Source organism: Vombatus ursinus, unplaced genomic scaffold (genome assembly GCF_900497805.2).
Source record: "Vombatus ursinus unplaced genomic scaffold, bare-nosed wombat genome assembly UNPS02014773.1, whole genome shotgun sequence".
Taxonomy (NCBI): Eukaryota; Metazoa; Chordata; class Mammalia; order Diprotodontia; family Vombatidae; genus Vombatus; species Vombatus ursinus.
In genome coordinates, this window is record NW_020954551.1 from 7895900 (window position 1) to 7914650 (window position 18751).

Genomic DNA, 18751 nt, shown 5'->3' on the forward strand with positions numbered 1-18751 from the left:
TATATACATATTTTTCCCTCACACAAGGGTTTCTAATTATTTTTTTTCATGAGCCCCTTTGGCAATCTGGTGAAGCCCATGGGCTTCTCAGAATGATGTTTTTAAATAACCAGAGGAAAAGCTAAAATGCAATTAGTGGTTAGTGAGAAAAAAGATATAGTTTATCTTTTCCCCATCCACGTTTATGGAATCACTGATACTTCTCCACGGTCCCCAGATTAAGAACCTGTGCCCTAATAGAATGTAAGCTCTTTGAAGGTGGGAATTATTTCCATTTTTGCCTTTGTATCCTTAGCACCTAGCATGTTATCTGGCGCATAGTAAGCTCTTAATAAGTGCTTATTGAATTGTAGCTAATTTTAAAGCCTAAACAAATAGCCTGCCTCTGACACTACCTGTGTGACATTGGGCCTCAGTTTCCCCATTTGTAAAATGAGGGGATTGGAGTAGACGGCACCTGGGGTTCCTTCCAGCTCTGAGTCTGTGCTCCCACGAGCCCTTTCCTGGTTCAGTCCACAGACGTCACGCGCCCAGTATTTGTCAGTACTCGGCCATGGAAGGCAGCAGAGGTCTTTGAACCGTGGGATAAAATCCTGGTTCTTTCCCTGGTCCTGCTGCTGGGTGATTCTGAGGGCACCATGGTAACAGCTTCGACTTTCCGGTGGGAAGTGACAGAAGGGATGCGTTGGGGAGAGGAGGGTGGATCTGTAGAAGGAGGTGAGGGAGGGCCCTGTGAACATGACCTTCTCTGCTTCCCTGAGACATTACTCCATCCTCCTTCACATGGCAAAAGTAAGAGGCAGTCTGAAGGAATGAACGTTGAGTCAGGAGAGAGCTGGGTTTGAATACCCTTTGCTGTATGACCCTCCACAAGTCGCTGACCTTTCTGGGCCCTGGCTTCCTCATCTACAAATAGATATCATAGCTAGTCATAGATTTAGAGCTGGAAGGAGCTTGTAGAGGCCCCTGAAGCCAGCTTCCTCATTTTACAGATGAAGAAACCGAGGCATAAGAGGTTAAACAACTTGCCCAGTGTGACCCAGGTAGAAAGGGGCACAGCCAGGTTTTGAACCTTAGTCTTCTGACTCAAATCCAAGTCTTCCTGCCACAGCCAAAGAGTCTATAATTCCTGCAGTACCTACCTCACAGTGTCCCTTTGAGAATCATAAGGGAATCATAGCTATCAAAGGAGCCATCAAATCTAACACCCTCATTTTACAAGTAAGGAAACTGAGGCTCAGGGAGAGTTAAGGAATTGCTCGAAGTTACTCAGATAGTAAGTAGCAGAGACAAGATTTGAACTCAGGTCCTCTGACTCCAGATTGAGTGCTTTTTCCACTGGTCCATACATCCTTACCCTTATAATATAGGAAGAAAGCTTCAAAAGGCTTGACGTCGTATATAAATGATAGATGATGTTAATGTAGGGTGACATAGGTAGTACTGTAATCCTCACAGGTAAGGCCGGCACCAAGGCCAGCCAGACTGAGTCTGACCTAACGTGGCAGGTACACCCTGCTTCTAGAATTGCCCCTGCCTTAAGTAGCCACAGGTCATTAAAGTGCCCTTGAGAACCCTGAGATCAGTAAAAGTCCTGACTCCCAGGAGAAGAGCATGTGCTTAGAGCGTAGGTCCTGATGACATGCGTTTGACTCTCTTCCCAGTGAGTAGGAAGGAGTTTCTTCCCTCCGTTGTGTTCTGCTGGAGCACCGATGCCCGCCCGGGCATGATAGGATGAAAACAGAGCTGGGAATCTGAAGCCCAAAGCTGGAGTGTCAGTTTCCAAATGAGCTGGCAGCTGGGACCCACTCCACTTGGCTTGGCGCTGGGAGGCTGGGGGGCCGGGCCTGTGGGGAAGCATCCATTGGTTAGCTGAGGCAGGTTTGTGTCGCTGCCCCTTAGCAAAGAAGATGGTCCTCCAGACCCACTTTGGAGCCTCTCGGCATGTGGCCAGGTACAAAGCCCCTGTCCAATGGGGGTTGGTGATCAAAGGGAATTAGCGTGGAGTAACGCCTTGGACCAGTGCATTGAGGTTTCTCTGTTGGAGCCATAGGAAGCAGGGCCTTGCCTCAGGATTCTGCCGGTGCTGCCTGCCAAAAAAAAGGATCAGCTCCCCCCATCCCCTAATTTTACCTGGAGCCGCTGACCTGACTGAATTACTAGGAGTATTCCTCTATCTTTGGTGCCAGTGGCTCCAAATACGGCCACATCCAAGGGGACTATTTGGATTATAAAGAGAGGCTGTAGGGAAGGTCTCGACACATAGCAAGCATTTCTTAAATGTTTGTTGACTGACTGACCGTGGAAATTACAGGTAGTAAGCTACAAATCAAAAAAATGCCTTCGCTTAATTTTGGGCAGGAAATGCCCAAGCAGCCAGGCACCTGAGCATCTAGATAAAAATGAAATATTTAGTTTGTCATCATTTTGTGTTTCAACTTGGTTGGTTCTTAGCTGGGTATTTGGGAAGGCTCCAGATGCCAGACATTGCAGAACCAGCCAGAGGTAGACAGCCTCTGTTCATGGTCCCTCCTTCTCCCTAATATACCTTCCCCAGGCCCCCACCTAGATGACTGTGATAATGGTATCTAATTAGTTATTGCCTAAAAAGAAATATTTTTTTTTATGAGACCTGAGATTTTACTGATGAAGGGAACTCCTGGTGAGAAAACGTCCTTCACCGCGGCTGATCAGCAACCCCTCTGCCAGTTAAGGTCCTAGAGAGTCACCCTGGGCACTGAGGATGTAACAGTGCTGATGAGCCTGGCCCCAAGGCCAGGTCTCACTCCTCTAACCCACACTGCTGGTCTCAGCCCTTTCCACTCCTAGTTGTGTGGGCCAGAAAACATTTTGTGTCAAACTTAAGTCATTGGACTAAAATCATTCCCAGACACAGGGATGAACTGGGACAAAAAGGAAGCATTTATAATAGAATTATTCTGCTCAGAGCTTCCTCCTGCTCCCTTACTGGTCCCGCCCCCCCATCCCCGGAGTTGGCAAATAGGTGGCAAATTGCCGGGCCAGAATCAGGAGGACCTGAGTTCAAATCCGGCCTCAGACATTTACTAGCTGTGTGGCCTTGGCCAAGTCACTTAACCCTGCCTGCCTCAGTTTCCTCATCTCTACAATGAGCTGGAGAAAACAAAATGGCAAACCACTCCAGGGTCTTTGCCAAGAAAACCCCAAACGGGGTCACAGAGAGTTGGGTATGACTGAGCAACAGTGTCCTTCTCAGTGCTTCCACACACCATGCCAAAAATCATTTAGAGAGAAGCTGCCCTGAGCAGCTTTTTAGAAGCAGCCTTAAGCAAAGTACAGTTCTGAGTTGTATCTGGATGTTCGGTAAAATAGTCGATAGAACACTGTACTTGAGACCTGAGTTCTAAGCTTGCCTCAGATTCTTACTAGCTGTGTGACCCTGGGTAAGTCACCTTCCAGCTCTGAAGCCTCATTTCATTGTAAAATGAGGAGATTCCATTTGAGGGGCTCTAAAGCTATTGCCCTTTGACCTCATGACGAGCTAGAAGTCTTTGTCCTCCTTGACTAATCAATAGTTGCTCTAAAAGGCAGGATTGTGTACTAATACATACACTGGACTTGGAACCAGGAAAACTGGGTTCAAATCCCATCTCCTTTGCCTACTAGCTGTGCAACCACAGCCCAGTTAATTGATTTGATTGAGGCATTTAGGTGGCACAGCGGATTGAGCACTGGCCCTGGAGCCAGGAAGATCTGAGTTCAAATCCAGTCTCAGACACTTAATAACTGTGTGACCCTGAGCAAGGCGCCACCCCTGCTTGCCTCAGTTTCTTCATCTGTAAAATGGGGGCAGTAATAGCATCTACCTCCCACGGTTGTTGTGAGTCTCAAATGTGATAATATTTGGAAAGCGCTTTGCAAACTTGAAAGCTCAATATAAATTTTAGCTATCATTATTATTGATTTCCATAATCCTCAAGTCCCTTATCTGTAGAATGGGGTTAATAATAATTGTACTGACTATTCCCAAGCTTGTTGTGAGCAGGGAGCTTTGAAAACCTCACCAGGCTATATAATTGTGAATTGCTAACATTGTTGGCTTTATCAGAGGAATAATCAACCAGAAGCTGGCCCGTCTTGGAATCAGGCCTTATTCTCAGCAATCCACTGACTGACTGGAGCCTCAGAAAACTAGAAATTAATTTTTTTTCTGTACCAGAGGAAGTATTTGTAAGTAATTCCACCGACACGTACTTCTACAGAATAATTAAGTGAGCCGTGCGTTTCTCTTCACCATTACATTCAGGAACAGACCTGAAATCTACCATTTTGGGAGGTCGTGAGGTCCTGTGTGTTTTCATGAAATGTCAGGCAAAAATAGAAAACACGAGCTTGTCTCATGTTTTCAGAGTCAGCTCAGTAACTAAAGGTTATGCACTCTGCTGCAAACATTTTCCTAAGAGTGGCACATTCTTTCTGCAAATAACCTACTGTTTGGTTCCTAAACTAAAAAAGAAAAGAAAAGAAAAAAATTCCATAGCCTGCAAGGTATTGTAGTGTAATGGATAGAGTCCTGACCTCAAAGCCAAGAAGACCTAGGTTCAAGGTAAGTCTCTGACACATACTGGCTGTGTGACTCTGGGTAGGTCACTTCCCTTTTCAGGGTCCCTGGCAATTCTGTAAGACTTAAGTTCCAGAGAAAGGGCATTGGTAGAGGGATTTGGGGCACCTAGGTGGTGCCAGGCCTTGAATCAAGAAGACTCATCTTCCTGAGTTCAAATCTGGCCTCAGACACTTACTAGCAGTATGACCTTGGACAAGTCACTTAACCTTGTTTGCCTCAGTTTCCTCATCTGCAAAAAGAACTGCAGAAGGAAGTGGCAAATCCCTCCAGTATCTCTGCCAAGAAAACCCTAAATGGGGTCGTGAAGAGTCAGATAGGACTGAAACAACTCAACAACAAAAAGGAGTTTTTTTGTTTCCCCCCCAAGCAATCAGAACCTTCTCCCACAGGCAAGTATTGATCTATCCTAGAGAATATCCATCGTGGTTGCCCAGATTATTTCTTCCTTTTTTTAAAAATTAATTTATTTATTTTTAGTTTTCAACAATCACTTCCATAAGCTTTTGAGTATCCCAGATTATTTCTTGAAGTATGTCCTGGGAGACCAACTTAACCTCCAGGTTATTATGAAGGGCACTTCCTTCTGTTATGATTTCAGATTCCATCTCCAGTCTCTCATTCGGTCATTCATCATTCATAAAACAAGCATTTATTAAGTGCCAGATACCTTGCTAAATGACGGATGTACAAAAACAAAACTGTTCCTGCCCTCAGGGGGAAATTCATCATCTCCAGTGAGTTCAATTATCATCTCCAATAGAAGACTCCCGGATCTGGATTTTAACTCAGGTCTTCCTGACTCCAGGCATGGGGCTCTATCCTGTGCATTATCTAGCAGCCCTCAGATGTGAACTCCTCCGTTTGACATTCACGGGTCTTCCCAGCCTGGACTCTCCCTACCTTTTTAGCATTCTTACACATAACTTCCCACCATAAACTCCAGTTTTTGGTCAGACTGATCTTGCTGCTCTGCTCACACAATACTGTATTTCCAGACTCCATGCCAATGCCCTATCGGTTCCCTGTCCCTGGAAAGCTCTCCTTCCTCAGTTCCACCTCCTGGAATCCCTGAATTCCTTCAAGATTCAGTCTGTGTGACCTTGTACGTGAGGCCTTTCCAGCCGCTCCCTCCCGGTCTACCTTTTTTCTGCTTAGGGATTTTGTATATTCCTATATATGCACATTTGGGGTCTATGGTTAAAGTGTAAGCATCTCGAGGGCAGAAGTGATTTCACTTTTGTCTCTGTATCCCCAGGACCTAGCACAATAGGTGGCATATTATCGGTGTTTAACCAATGCTCATTGGTTGATTGATAGATATAAAATGCACACAAATCCAGAATAATTTAGGTGCTGGAGGGGGCAGATCTGAATATGCTTTTTACAGGGAGTTGAACTTTAAAAGAATCTGCACTTTCTATGAGGTATGGAAGTGAGGATACGCATGGAAGGCAGCCTGTGAGTGGGGAGAACAGAGCGCTCAGTCTTTATAGTAAATCACCCCCAAGAGAGCAAACCCCTTCAGCTGTCTTTAACCCAATTAGCTCACTTACTCCTTCCGGATAAGGTAGGAAATACTGACATTGCTTGTCTTCTGGCTCATTCGGGCTGTCTTGGCAGAGGCCACTTTAATAATTCACTGTCCTCCCAAAGATCCCCCGTTGCATTGGCTGGGCCAATCAGTATTGATTCTATGACAGTTCCTGCCTTTGTACAGACCGAGCTCAATCTCTAATCTGTCTCAGCCCGTATGCCGAGTTTTAAAAATAAAGTGGATTTGGCAATAAGCTATTGAAACATGAAAGGGTGATGAGTGTTATTGGGCCATTGGCTCATTTTTAATTCCCAAGCGCAGGATGAAGCAAAGTTCTCTTGATTGGATACATTATTGCTTTTTTTCCCCTTCCTGAATTCTTATGGACATGATGAGTGTCAGCCACAAAGGGTTTTGGGAGAAGCCAAGCAGTTTCAGGAAAATTTCCAAACAAATCTATAAGATTTGGAGCGATTCAGTGTATATTATAGATTTTCCATTTTCATTTATTACATTGGGGGTGAGAGGCAGCATGGTATTGTGAACAGAGAGCTGCCCTCAAAGCCAGGATGACAATATGTGCCTCTGACCCGTGGTAGGCTGTATGACCCTAAGCAAGTCATTTAACATCTCATTGCTCTAAGAGTTTCATTTAGACTAAGTTAGAAGAAAGGTGCCAGCCCACACTGGTGGCCCTAGTTTACTTATCTGTGAGTTCCCTGTATTAGTGACATCACTAGACTGGTCCCTACTTATATTGGGGATTTTTTAAAATACACCCACCAGTGCCATATTCTGTTTCCCGATGAGTCCCCAGTTGGCAGCCAGCTCTCTCAAAGGTCACAACAGGACCAGCAGTAGCTCTCTTAACTTTAGCCTTTCACAGTTTGCTGCATAAGCCCAAAGGCTTATAAATTTATATAGGGAAGTGAACCTGGTGGTCATCTAATCTGACCTTCTAGATCAGAGCCCAGGATTTGACCCCAGGTCATCTGACTGTGAACCTGGCACCCTTCCCAATGTTCCATATCATCTCTCGTGGTGTGTATGGTATGTGGGTATATGTGGGTATGGGTGTAAATGAGATTAAGTATACCATATATAAATTCTATATACATAGAATGATGTAGTGTAAAGTAGTCAGGGGATCTGAGTTCAAATCCAGGTTCTGCCACTTATTACCTATATTACCTTAGGCAAGTCCCTTATAACACTTTGGGGCCTCAGTTTCCTTCTGTGTAAAATGAGGGGGTTGGACCATATAGCTTCTGTGGTTGGAGGCAGTATGGCACAATAGAAATGCAGTCACTGACTTTGTCGTCAAAGGACCTTGCTTCAGATTGCCCTCTGACATACAGTAGTGTGTGACCTTGGAACTCACTTCCCTCCTCTCTAAAATAAAGAGGCTGCACCAGATGGCCTCTCATGGAAATTCTAGGGGCAGATCCATGATCCTGTCATTCAATGTCTCAATCTCTGACCCTGTAGGAAGAATCATGGATTTTGCACAAGTGGTGATCCAATGTCTTTCCCTCACTCGCTCCTCACCTCTAGCTCGAAGAATCTTTATTTGCTGTTGTTCAGCCGTGTCCGACTCTTCATGATCCCTCAGGGGGGTTTTCTTGGCAGAGATAACGGAGTGTTTGCCATTTCCTTCTCCAGCTCACTTTACAGATGAGGAAACTGAGGCAAGCAGGGTTAAGTGACTTGCCCGGGCTCACACAGCTAGTAGGTGTCTGAGGTCAGATTTAAACTTGGGTCTGCTGTACCCTATCCACTGCACCACCTAGAATCTTTAGCTTCCTTCGAAACACAACACAGGTACCATCTTCTACAAGTAGCCTTTCCTGATCCCCTCAATTAAGAGCACTCTCTTCCTCTTGCAGTCACTTTGTAGATACTTTGCGTATACTTTCTAAACCTAAGTGTGAATAGGTTGCATTCCATCCTCCCCCTCTTCCCCCACCCCCACCCCCAGGGCAAAATAAATAAATAAATAAACTCTGGTAGGACTGGACTGTTTTGTTGTCTTTGATCTCCAGCACCTGTGGCGTTGTCTGGTGCCATAGTAGATGTCTGTTGAATTCAAATTTTGATCTGGTTATTTAAATCGAAGGAAAGAAAGAGAAGAGAAAAGGAAAGAGAAGACATTGTACTTTGTGTAAGATCCAAAAAAAGCAAGTGTTTCATGACTTGTGGTGGCAAAATGTGTTTTCTTCCCCTAGGCAGAAGACGAGTTTGTATATTGGCCGAGTCGGGAAGAATCCATGAACTGTGAGGCCTTTACCGTGACCCTCATTAGCAAAGACAGATTGTGCCTCTCCAACGAAGAGCAAATCATCATCCATGACTTTATCCTCGAAGCGACGCAGGTAAAGATCGCCAGATCCGTGGGTAACAGACTCCTGGTGGGCTTCCACATTGGCCTTCCAATCACGTTGACTTTAACCGTCAAAATCAGAAGACTTTCCGAAAGCCCCTGCTTTTCTGCACAAGCTTTTTCAGAAGAATTGAACTAAACTTATTTTGAATCTCCTCTCCCTTTAAAGATTATCTTTTTGATATTTTTTCCAAGCTGTGCAGATTATACACAAGCACAGCCTCGTAGTGATGCATGGGGCACAGAAGAAGACTGTTGACCTAATTAAAAAAACAATTTACTGGAGCATCTTCGTACTTTCTCTGGTGTTTGAAACGTCAGCCTTATGAGGGATTTGCTTCAGGAAAGCGAAAGTTAAGGTTTTCCTTGCATCCGTGTAATTTGGAGTCACACGAGACCACATTATAGGCAGCAATAAAGCAGTAGGGAGAGAGCTGGCCTTGGAGTCAGGAAGGCCTGGGGTCATCATGCCTCTGACACAGACTGGCTGTGTGACCAGTCACTCGGCCTTCCAGTGCCCCAGGTAACTGTCAGAGACTCAAGGTGGCACAGCAGGTGCCCATCTGCATTGAGGGATAGAGTTCCATTATAGGAAGCTCCCCATGCCAAAGAATTCACAGGTCGAGGCCAAACAAGACAACAGTTATGGGACTAAGGGAACACTTAGGACTCTTTTAACCTGTCAAACAGTGACCCACTCTCCTTTTTTCATTTACTTTAAGTAAATGACTTTTACTTTAAACTTTGTAAATTAACAAATCTATTTTCTTTCCCTCCTACCTCCCCCAGCTCCTTTAAAAAAGAAAGAAAGAAAAGCCTATGTAATAAATAAGAATGTTTAAGCGAAACAAAATTACTGCATTGGCCACCTCTGTAAATATCTCTTTCTGTACCCTAAGTGTACCACCTCTATGTCAGAATATTCTGTATCCCTCTTTTTATATCCCATTGATAGGAGGGTAAACAAGGAGGCCCTTGTATTTTGTTGTAAAGTCTGGAAGACTCTACCCCAACCAAAAGGTCCCTCCTCTTACATCCTATTGGTTTCTTGATAGAATTCAGGCACGGCGGTAGTCTAAAACCCTAGACAGTCACTAGTACCCAAATACAGGTTAAGTTTGCCTCATTTTGCCTTTGCTAGCATTCTCGTCCTCTCTCAGAAGCAAGTTCTCAAGATGGTGGAACTTTGAATTAAATGGATAAGCCTTGTTGATTTGTCGTGTTGATTTTAGGATGACTACGTCCTAGAAGTCCGACACTTCCAGTGTCCCAAGTGGCCCAATCCAGATGCCCCAATAAGCAGTACTTTTGAACTTATCAATGTCATCAAAGAAGAGGCCTTAACAAGGGATGGGCCCACCATTGTTCATGATGAGTGAGTATGTTTCTTCATTTGAAACAAGAATGCTTTTCATGAATTAGCCACTGCTATGGTAGAAGGAATGGGAAAATCCATTTTCCTACTTTCGTGTGGATTTTACTGATTTAATTTTATTCATAAAACACGTATGCACATACACAGGTATGAGTTTCTTGTTAAATTACATTTCATTAACATTGACATTAAAACTTACTGATAGTTTGCATGAGTCAAGGTGTCTCTAAGATTGTAATTCCCTCAGAGATGAAGGCTGATGTCTAAGGCTATAAGGGACCTCTTATTTAAGGACTTGTTGCTTTCATGTATTACAGAATCTGAGTCAGAAAGAACTTTGGAGGACATTTTGTCCAACCTATACCTAGGTCATCCAGTCTCTGAAGGCTTCAAGGGAGAGAAAGGGAGGGGGCCCACTACCTCCAGAGACAACTCATTTCCACTTTTGGATAACTCTAATTGTTATAAGCAGCTTTAAACCTAAACTGGACCCTCAGAGACTTAGACATATTTCTCCTCATTCCATCCTCTGAGAGAGGCCAGCCTTAGAGCCAGGAAGACCTAGGTTCAGGTCTAATTGGGATACATTCACATCATGTGACCCTGGGCAAATCATTGCACCAGTCTATGCTCTTTAAGAGTCTGAGTCACAGAGAAGGTGCCAGCCTGCATTGGTAAAGGGACCCACTTCATCTAGGTGTTTCCTATTCCAGTGAAATCACAGGCCCAGTCTCTTGCCCTCATAAAGCTCGTAAGCTTTATGCCCTCTGAGGCCAAAGAAAAAAGTCTAATACTTCTCCCATATGACAGAAAGCTTTTCACATACTTGAAGGTGACACATTATATCCTCCCTTGCCCCGGCCGATTCTTTTCCAGGCAATTATCTTCAGTTCTTCATGGCATGAACTCACTGCCTCCTCTTGGCCTTCTCTATTTTATCAGCACGCTGCCTGATTAATGTTGGTATAGCTTAAGTGGCCTTTGCATGACCATCACAGTATGTCAGATGTCTTTTGCTTTTTGCCTATTTCATTTTGAACATCATAGGACCCCAGATCTAAAGCCAGAGAAGACCTCAGAGGTCATCTAATCCAACCCCCCCCCCATTTTCACTTAAGTAAACTGAAACCCAAGGTGTTTAGGTGACTGGCCCAAGGTCACACTGGTAGTACATATCAGAAGTGGAATTTGAATTCAGATCCCCTGACTCCAGCATTAGCGCTCTTTCTACTGTACCAATAACTGGGAAAGAAACTATAAAACCTTGCAACAGATTGCCTGTGACCTTTCCAACTGGTGACTTGATTTCCAAGAACCAGCCAAGCTGCCAATCTCAGATTGAGAGAATAATGAGAAAAAAAGGGGTAGAGTCATGGAAACCTTATGGGGCATGAATATCACTAGTTGTCCTTCATGGCTGCTACAGGCCCATAGAGCCACTTTGTGACCCTGGGTCCAGTGATCCATGTGTCTCACTGATATTTAGATGATGAGGCATAATTATGAATTGCTTGATTCCATTTTCATTCCAATGACTTTATGGATACTTGGAAAGCACAGTTCAATCTCAGTGCTACTATTGACTTCAATTATCATGTTTGTTAATTCAATATCTGTGGCCAACCAGACTTGTTACTGTCATAAGTTATTAATCGAGGCAGCATGGAGTAGAAAACATCGATGCCCAGTTTAAGACTCAGCTTAACTAATTATATATACAGCCATGGAAAAGTCACTCGACCACCCTGAGCCTCAGTTTGTCATCTGTAAAATATTTGTAGTATCTGTAGAAGTCAGATAATGGAAATGAATGGTTTTGTAACCATGAATATGAGCTCTTCCACATCTTGTTCATGGATTGTTCACCAAGGCAGGAGTCAATGGAATCTCAGAGCCTGGCAGGTTATAAAGGGATGAGTTCTCATCCAGACTGGGGCAGGTGGGACCCTCTTGTATCATGAGTAGAGGAATTGTTGAGTGTTTTTTGGTATGTGCCGTGGAATCCTTGGAAGCTACCGTTTCTCTGGATCCTCAATACACATGTTCCCAGAGATTTTGCTCAAAGATCCCTTTCTGAGCAATGCTTAAGTTTTCATTTATCAGGGTTTTACTAGTGGGGCAAAATCAACCTCCTGTCTTATGCCTTGATGCCATTTCTTTTGGTGTGAGGTCTCTATCATTACTGTCTTAGATGTTCATCTGGTGCTGATCTCCATCTAGGTCAAGGCTGTGTGTCTCTTCTGTGATTGTGTCCCTTTCTTTATGGTCTTAGACATTTGTCTGTTTGAGGTGGGTAGGAGTGGGGCTGTTCCATGTCTGTGCCCTGGCAAATTGTGACCTGATGATTTTCACAGATAACTTGTGACACATCCACACTCACATATCACACATTTCAGCTTACTTCAAAAGAATTAGAACCAATTGTTGACTAGCTCTTGGAGTTATATGTATATATCATTAATGTAGTAAGCTATTTGAGTTACATAATATAGCAACAATTCCTTACTCATTAATACAGTATTGATTTTGCTTGGATTTTCCAGTAACTGAAGTGTCAGTTATTAAGTCTACTATACTTTCTTGCTCCCATGTTCCATGCTGGAGTAGCTATCAGCACTCATTATCCTTCTATTACAGGAAACCAGACCTCACTGGTTTTTTTTTTTTAATTTAACCTTATTTCTATTGTTATCTCTTGTTTTTATTTCTGAATATACCCTTCCCTTCCCCTACCCATGAGGTTAAAAAAAAATTAAAGAAAGAAGAAAAAAAAAGGCAGTTCAGCAAACCCAACCATATTCAGTATTCTTTACCCCTCAGGCACCGTATTTTTTCACATCTTCTCTGGAATCAAGCTTGGTCAACCAATTTAGTCAACCAAACAATACACATTTATTAAGTGGCTGCCACGTTCTAGGATTTGTGCTCAATGACAGGCTACCAGTGCAAAGAATGAAACAATCCCCTACTCTTAGAAACCTCATTGGGCTCTGTCTACACAGCATAAAGAGCAGTGGCAATATGAAAACCACAGTTATTTTGATCCCTGTAGACAGCTTCTTTATGTAAGTCAGGGCAAAAATTTCATCATGGGACCTGAAGCATCTATTACTTTGACCAGAAAAACAGAGGTGCTGCTCAATTTCTATAGAACTTTTCAGTGTCCAGGTGATTTCCCCCATTGGGTCTTTTACTTAAGTTTTTCCTCTGACCTGACTTTCCCCCACACATACCTCCTGGGTTTTCATGAGCTATATTGATTCCAGGAAAGTTCTACATTTCTGCCCTTGCAATCCCACACTCACAGTTAAGTGCCAGTGGAGGAACCTGGGGGCATTGTAAATCGATGGCACACAGCGATTCTGGTGTTTCATGGAGCAGGGCGCTGCTAGACCTCTGAAGGCTTGACTAGAGCTACTCACATGCATATGGCTTTCAGGCATGTTTGTTGATGACAGGGGCATCTGTGCCAGATGCTTCAAGGTGACACCTCTGGATGTCAAGCGAATGGAGCTGAAACTGAAAACGACCCCAGTGTGACACCCCCGGGCCAGCTCTCCATTCCTGAAGGAGTGAAACATCAAATGTGCCCTAACTCGGCGGACTTTTAAATGCCAGTCCTAGGTGGACGATACTCATCTTCATCCTGATATATTTAAGGGCAGATCTCTAAAAAAAGAAAAAAGTTTCACCTGTGAAGCACACTGCCGCCTCACTCCCTGAGGAGGGTCAAGTCCAAAGAGGTGAATTGTCCAGATAATTTGTCTCCAAAGCACCAGCTTTTATGTGAATGATTTCTGGCTGACCCTTCCCAGCTTCATTCATTAAAAGCCAATTAAGCCAAGTCTCGATGAGTTGGGGTTATCATCACCATGTACATTGGTTACCCTGCTTGCTTGGACAGTGGCAGCAGTAAGCATAGAGAGCTTGGATGGAGGAGAGCTCAGACAGAATGGTTTTTTGCCTCCAACACCAAAACTCCTGACATCATAAGATCATCGCTGAAGTCCAGACAACTCTGATGCCTTCCTCTGAATAGAACCCCTCCCCTTTCACCAAGCTTTTCACAGACCTGGCAGTAATGGATCGTTTTCTTTTCAAAGGGAGAGGACTCTGGCTGTGGAATACTGCATATACTTTTAATCTCTGATGTCCTGTTAGTTGATTTTGCTAAACTACTTTTTTGTTTTTCCTCTTCCCTACTCCCCTTATTTTTGGTTAAAAGGATTGGCTTTCTTATAAGGGTTGGGAAGGTGGGAGGGACATATTCAGAAATGAAGGAGATGTAAAAACAGAAGATCAATAAATTTAGGTGGTGGAATGGTAGAGCACCAAGCTGGAGTCAGGAAGACTCATCTTCCTGAGTTCAAATCAAGCTTCAGACATTTACTAGCTGTGTGACCCTGGGCAAGTCACTTAACCCAGTTTGCCTCAGTTTCCTCATCTGTAAAATGAACTGGAGAAAGAAGGGGCAAGCCCCTCCAGTATTTTTGCCAAGAAAACCCCAAATGGGGTCACAGAGAGTCAGACATGACTGAAAATGACTGAACAACAACAAAATGTGCTCAACACTTTGGTTACAAAGGCACCTAAGATACAAAGTGAAAAGTGAAACATTTTCTGTGCTCCAGAAGCTTTATTGTTTTAGACAAATATTATGAATTGGTTTTAGGTGAAAACCAAAGGCTTCAGTTGTCTTCAGTGGCTCAATCCATTTCTCTTCCCCCAACATGCAATGTTCCCCGTGCTGTGTTGGAGCTGTTAAGACAGTAAACTTCTGTTCTATCTCTGTGAAATGATTACTTTGCAACACCAGTCAAAGCTCTTTAAGATTCTTCATAAAATAGTGGGATTTTATTAAGTTATTAACATTTGGGGACCGTTTTTAGAGCTAGCATTTCTGTTATACTCCATTTAATGAGCTTTGGCTTTCATGCATGGGATATTCTGTCCCATATACTGAAGCTCACACTCATTCATACTTAGTGCCAAGACTTAATCTTATAGTTCACAGATACTCTTTTTTTTCAGGTGCCTTACTCTGAAATAAACATCATTTTTAGAACATCACAGACTCCCTTTCTCAGTAGCTGAATCCACATCGTTATGGCCAATTAAAAGAACCACAACTCATGTTCCTTGTGGTATACTGAGAGCCTCCCATTACGTGACTAACATTCATTGAGGATAGTAATCAGTCATTTTTGGGTTTTTTTTTCTCTCCATCATACATTGAGCTGTGTGACTAAGGATAACTCCTTATGAAAATAATATTACTCATTGACCCTGGAGAAATGCCAACCGCCATCCATCTCCGCTATGGAAAACAACACTAGGCTCATTTCATTCATTTAACAAAGATATTCCAAGCACCTATTATGTACCATGGGTTCTGCTGGTGCTGTGAAAATGTAGTACGTAGCTTGGGGCAATAAATGCATTTCATTTGTACTGACCACTGATGTTCTGTCCTCACCGCAGACCTTTATCTATCAAGGAAGATCTCCCAAGTAGGGTTTTTTTCCTTGGAGTTCACATTAAGAATCTTCCACTCACTTCTAATCTTTTATTCACAGGATCATAGGATTAAGAGCTGGAAGGCACCTTATAGATTTTCTAAACCAGTCCCCCATTTTATAGACAAGGAAATAGACCCAGAAAGGTTAAGTGAATTGGTCCAAAGGTCATTGTGGCAAAGCAGGATTTGGAATTAGGTCTCTCACTTCTGAGTCCAGTACTCTTTCCACTATACTACATGTCATTCTCCATCTTCGCTACAGAGAGAACTTCCTTCTTTTCCTTCTGGATTCTTAAATTTTAATCTTTTTTCTTTTCTCCTCTAAGCCTCTTATCCCCCTAGGCACAGTTATTTTTTCCCAAGATTCCTCCTTGTCTCCCTCTGAATATTCCAAAGATCTACAGTTTACCTTCCTGGCATAAAAATTCTCTCCACCAAAAGGAGATTGAAGACTTAGTAGATGATAGATGGAGATTGATGTGTATAGAGTATATGCAGCCACTGGGCTCTCCATCTGCTAAATGTTACCTCCCCTAGGAAAAGTGTCATAGATCTAGAGAACTAGAGGGGACCATGGAAGTCATGTAGTCTAAACCTCTTATTTTAAAGATGTAAATCTATGATTTAGTAGATAATCCTAGGAACTAATCACATCAGCTGTTTTTTGCTCCGAGCTTAGAACACACACACACACACACACGTTCCATTCAATACTCTAACCCATCATTTTCCAAACTAAGAGCATTTGGGAGCTCAAAATCTGCCAATAAAAGCTATAAAATCCTGACCCTTGGGGTAGAGGAGGTGGGAGAAATCAAGGAGCAAACAGAGGAACTAAGCCTATCATTCCCCAAAATCACCACTCATAATTATTGTTACATAATTTGATATTTTTAAGGAAAAATAACTGTCATTGATGTTTTCTTGAGAATTCCCTATTCATATCACATAGAACAGAACCTGGGAGATACCTCTCTAACCTTTTTTTTCTGTTTACATCCTGTCTACAAGAATTCAGGCAACCCCCACCTGCCATCATGATGCAGCAGCATCTTAAACCCATCTTAGATTCTATCCAGCCCCAGCTGTGCATGACATCTGGACATCCATTTCTACATAATGACCTCTGACTTCTCTAATCGCTGCCCCAGCAATGTCAGTACCCAGTGCTGGAGTTTAAAAAAAAAGTTAAATGGTACAGTGGAAGGAGCATTGGGAAATAAATGCAGGTGATATAAAAATGATTTTTTCAAGGGCCCAGGTTCCAAACTCAGTTCTGCCCTGCACTGCTTCTGATTGGAGAAGCCACTTCCCCTATTGGAGCTGCTGTTTCCTTGTCTGTAAATGAGGAATTTGTCCCAGATAGCTGCCGGGACCTTCCAGCTTTAAATTGGTGATTATACGACCCTTTATCCTGCTGATGAAAGATTCTACTAGTTCAGGAGCCCAGTGGTTGTGTGTATTCCGCGTAACATAAACTCTCTCAGATTACCAAGTCAGTTCCACCCCCATAATGCTCCTTGCTCCCCATGCCTTCCCTTTTGTCCCCTTTGCTCTCGCCCTGGTACAGGACCTCATTGCCACCTGCCCAAATTCTTGGCAGTAGCCTCCTCACAGGTTGTCCCGCCTCTGCTTTCTCTCCCCTCCAATCCATCCTGCATAGAGCTGCCGTGAGTTATCTTGATTCTGCTTTACATCTAAGGCCTTCATGACTCTGTGGTGATTGCCTGTGTGTTAAGTCTGAACACCTGTGGCTGGTATTAAAGAAACAGAGGGAAAGGGAAAAGAAGGGAAGGAGAGGGGAAGACAAAAAGAAAGAGAGGGAGGGAGGGAGAGACAGAGGGAGAGAGAAGAAAGGAAGGAAGAGGGAGAGATGGGAAAAGAGAGGGAGAAGAAGAGAGAAACAGAGAGACTAATTATTATTAATAATACCTGTTACCACAGCAACACAATAATAGATGTTATTATTACCATTTTCAGATAAGAAGCCTGAGGCTCAGAGAGGAAGAGAGTGGCTTGCCCGTGGTCACATAGGTAGCAAGTATCAAAGACAGAATCTGAACCAGGATCTTCCTGACTCTAAGTCCAATCTGAGTTGTTAAAGCCAAAGTAAAGTTACTATGATGTCTCCGGCACGGCCGTCCTCTTGGCTTGGTTAACATAATCACTGCAACCTAGCTCATCTCACAGATCTTAGAATGACCTGGCTTCCCATGCAGTGGCTCAGGGCAGGCCGCCCAGCTCATGAGATAAGCCCAGATGTTCAATTCTTTCTAATCTTTCTGGTTGCTCAGCGTGTCTAAAGGAGCTGTGTCATGTTCTTTCCCAGGTATGGAGCAGTTTCAGCGGGAATGCTATGTGCTCTTACCACACTGTCCCAGCAGTTGGAGAATGAAAATGCCGTGGATGTTTTCCAGGTAGCAAAGATGATCAATCTTATGAGGCCTGGAGTCTTCACAGACATCGTAAGTAACATCCTTACCGGTGACTCACTTTCCAACCACTAATATGGACGTTAAAACTCAAGACCTTCTTTCATTTCACTTAACTTTGGCTGGGATCTTTCTGTGTCTGATTGTTCTTTGAGCTTTAATCAGACCACTTGAACCTGCAAGTTCATGTCTGTTTACACCTGGCTGTGGTGCCATTGGACAGCACTCAGCTTGTTGCCTTGAAAAAAATCTTGATTTCTACCAAAATCTAAATGTTCTGTGCAGATATATCCACCATCCAGAACACCTAGTTTTTCACCGACTCTAAATGCATCATTCCAAGGGCTGCTGCCAAAAGGATTTTCCTTAAACACAGATCTGACCATGTCGCTCTCCTACTCAGGAAATTCCAGTGGATCCCTGTTTTTTCTAGGATAAAATATGAATTCCTCTGCTTGGATTGTAAAGCCTTTCATTGACTGGCCAAAGCCTGCCTTTATATGTTTGTTCCCTTCCTGAACTCTGCGCTATCGCCAAACTGACTTCCTTGCTGTTCCTCACACACAGTGCTCCATCTCCTTTCTCTAGGTGCCTTTGCTCAGGCATTCCACCATGCTTGGTAGAAATTCCGTGTCTTAGAATCTCCTATTGTCTTCATTGGGCAGCTAGGTGGCGCAGTGGATAGAGCACTGGCCTTGGAGTCAAGAAGACTCATCTTCCTAAGTTCAAATCCAGCTAGCTGGGTGCTCTGGACAAGTCACTTAATTCTCTTTGCCTCAATTTCCTCATCTATAGCATGAGTTGGAGAAGGAAATGACAAACCACTGTAGTATCTCTGCCAAGAAAACCAGAAATGGGTTCATGGAGGGTCAGACGTGACTGAAAAATGACTGAACAACATTGTCTTCA

General features: G+C 43.4%; 1 protein-coding gene across 2 annotated transcripts in view; it reads left to right on the plus strand.

The window, feature by feature from the left end:
* The window catches only part of PTPRG (protein tyrosine phosphatase, receptor type G), a 790321-nt gene that overhangs the window by 765944 nt on the left and 5626 nt on the right, over positions 1-18751 (plus strand). For both annotated transcript variants that reach the window (XM_027863786.1, XM_027863787.1), the window contains 3 exons: positions 8363-8509; positions 9750-9892; positions 17740-17875. In XM_027863786.1, the coding sequence (XP_027719587.1) occupies positions 8363-8509; positions 9750-9892; positions 17740-17875 (426 nt within the window). The remainder of the gene's footprint in view (positions 1-8362; positions 8510-9749; positions 9893-17739; positions 17876-18751) is intronic.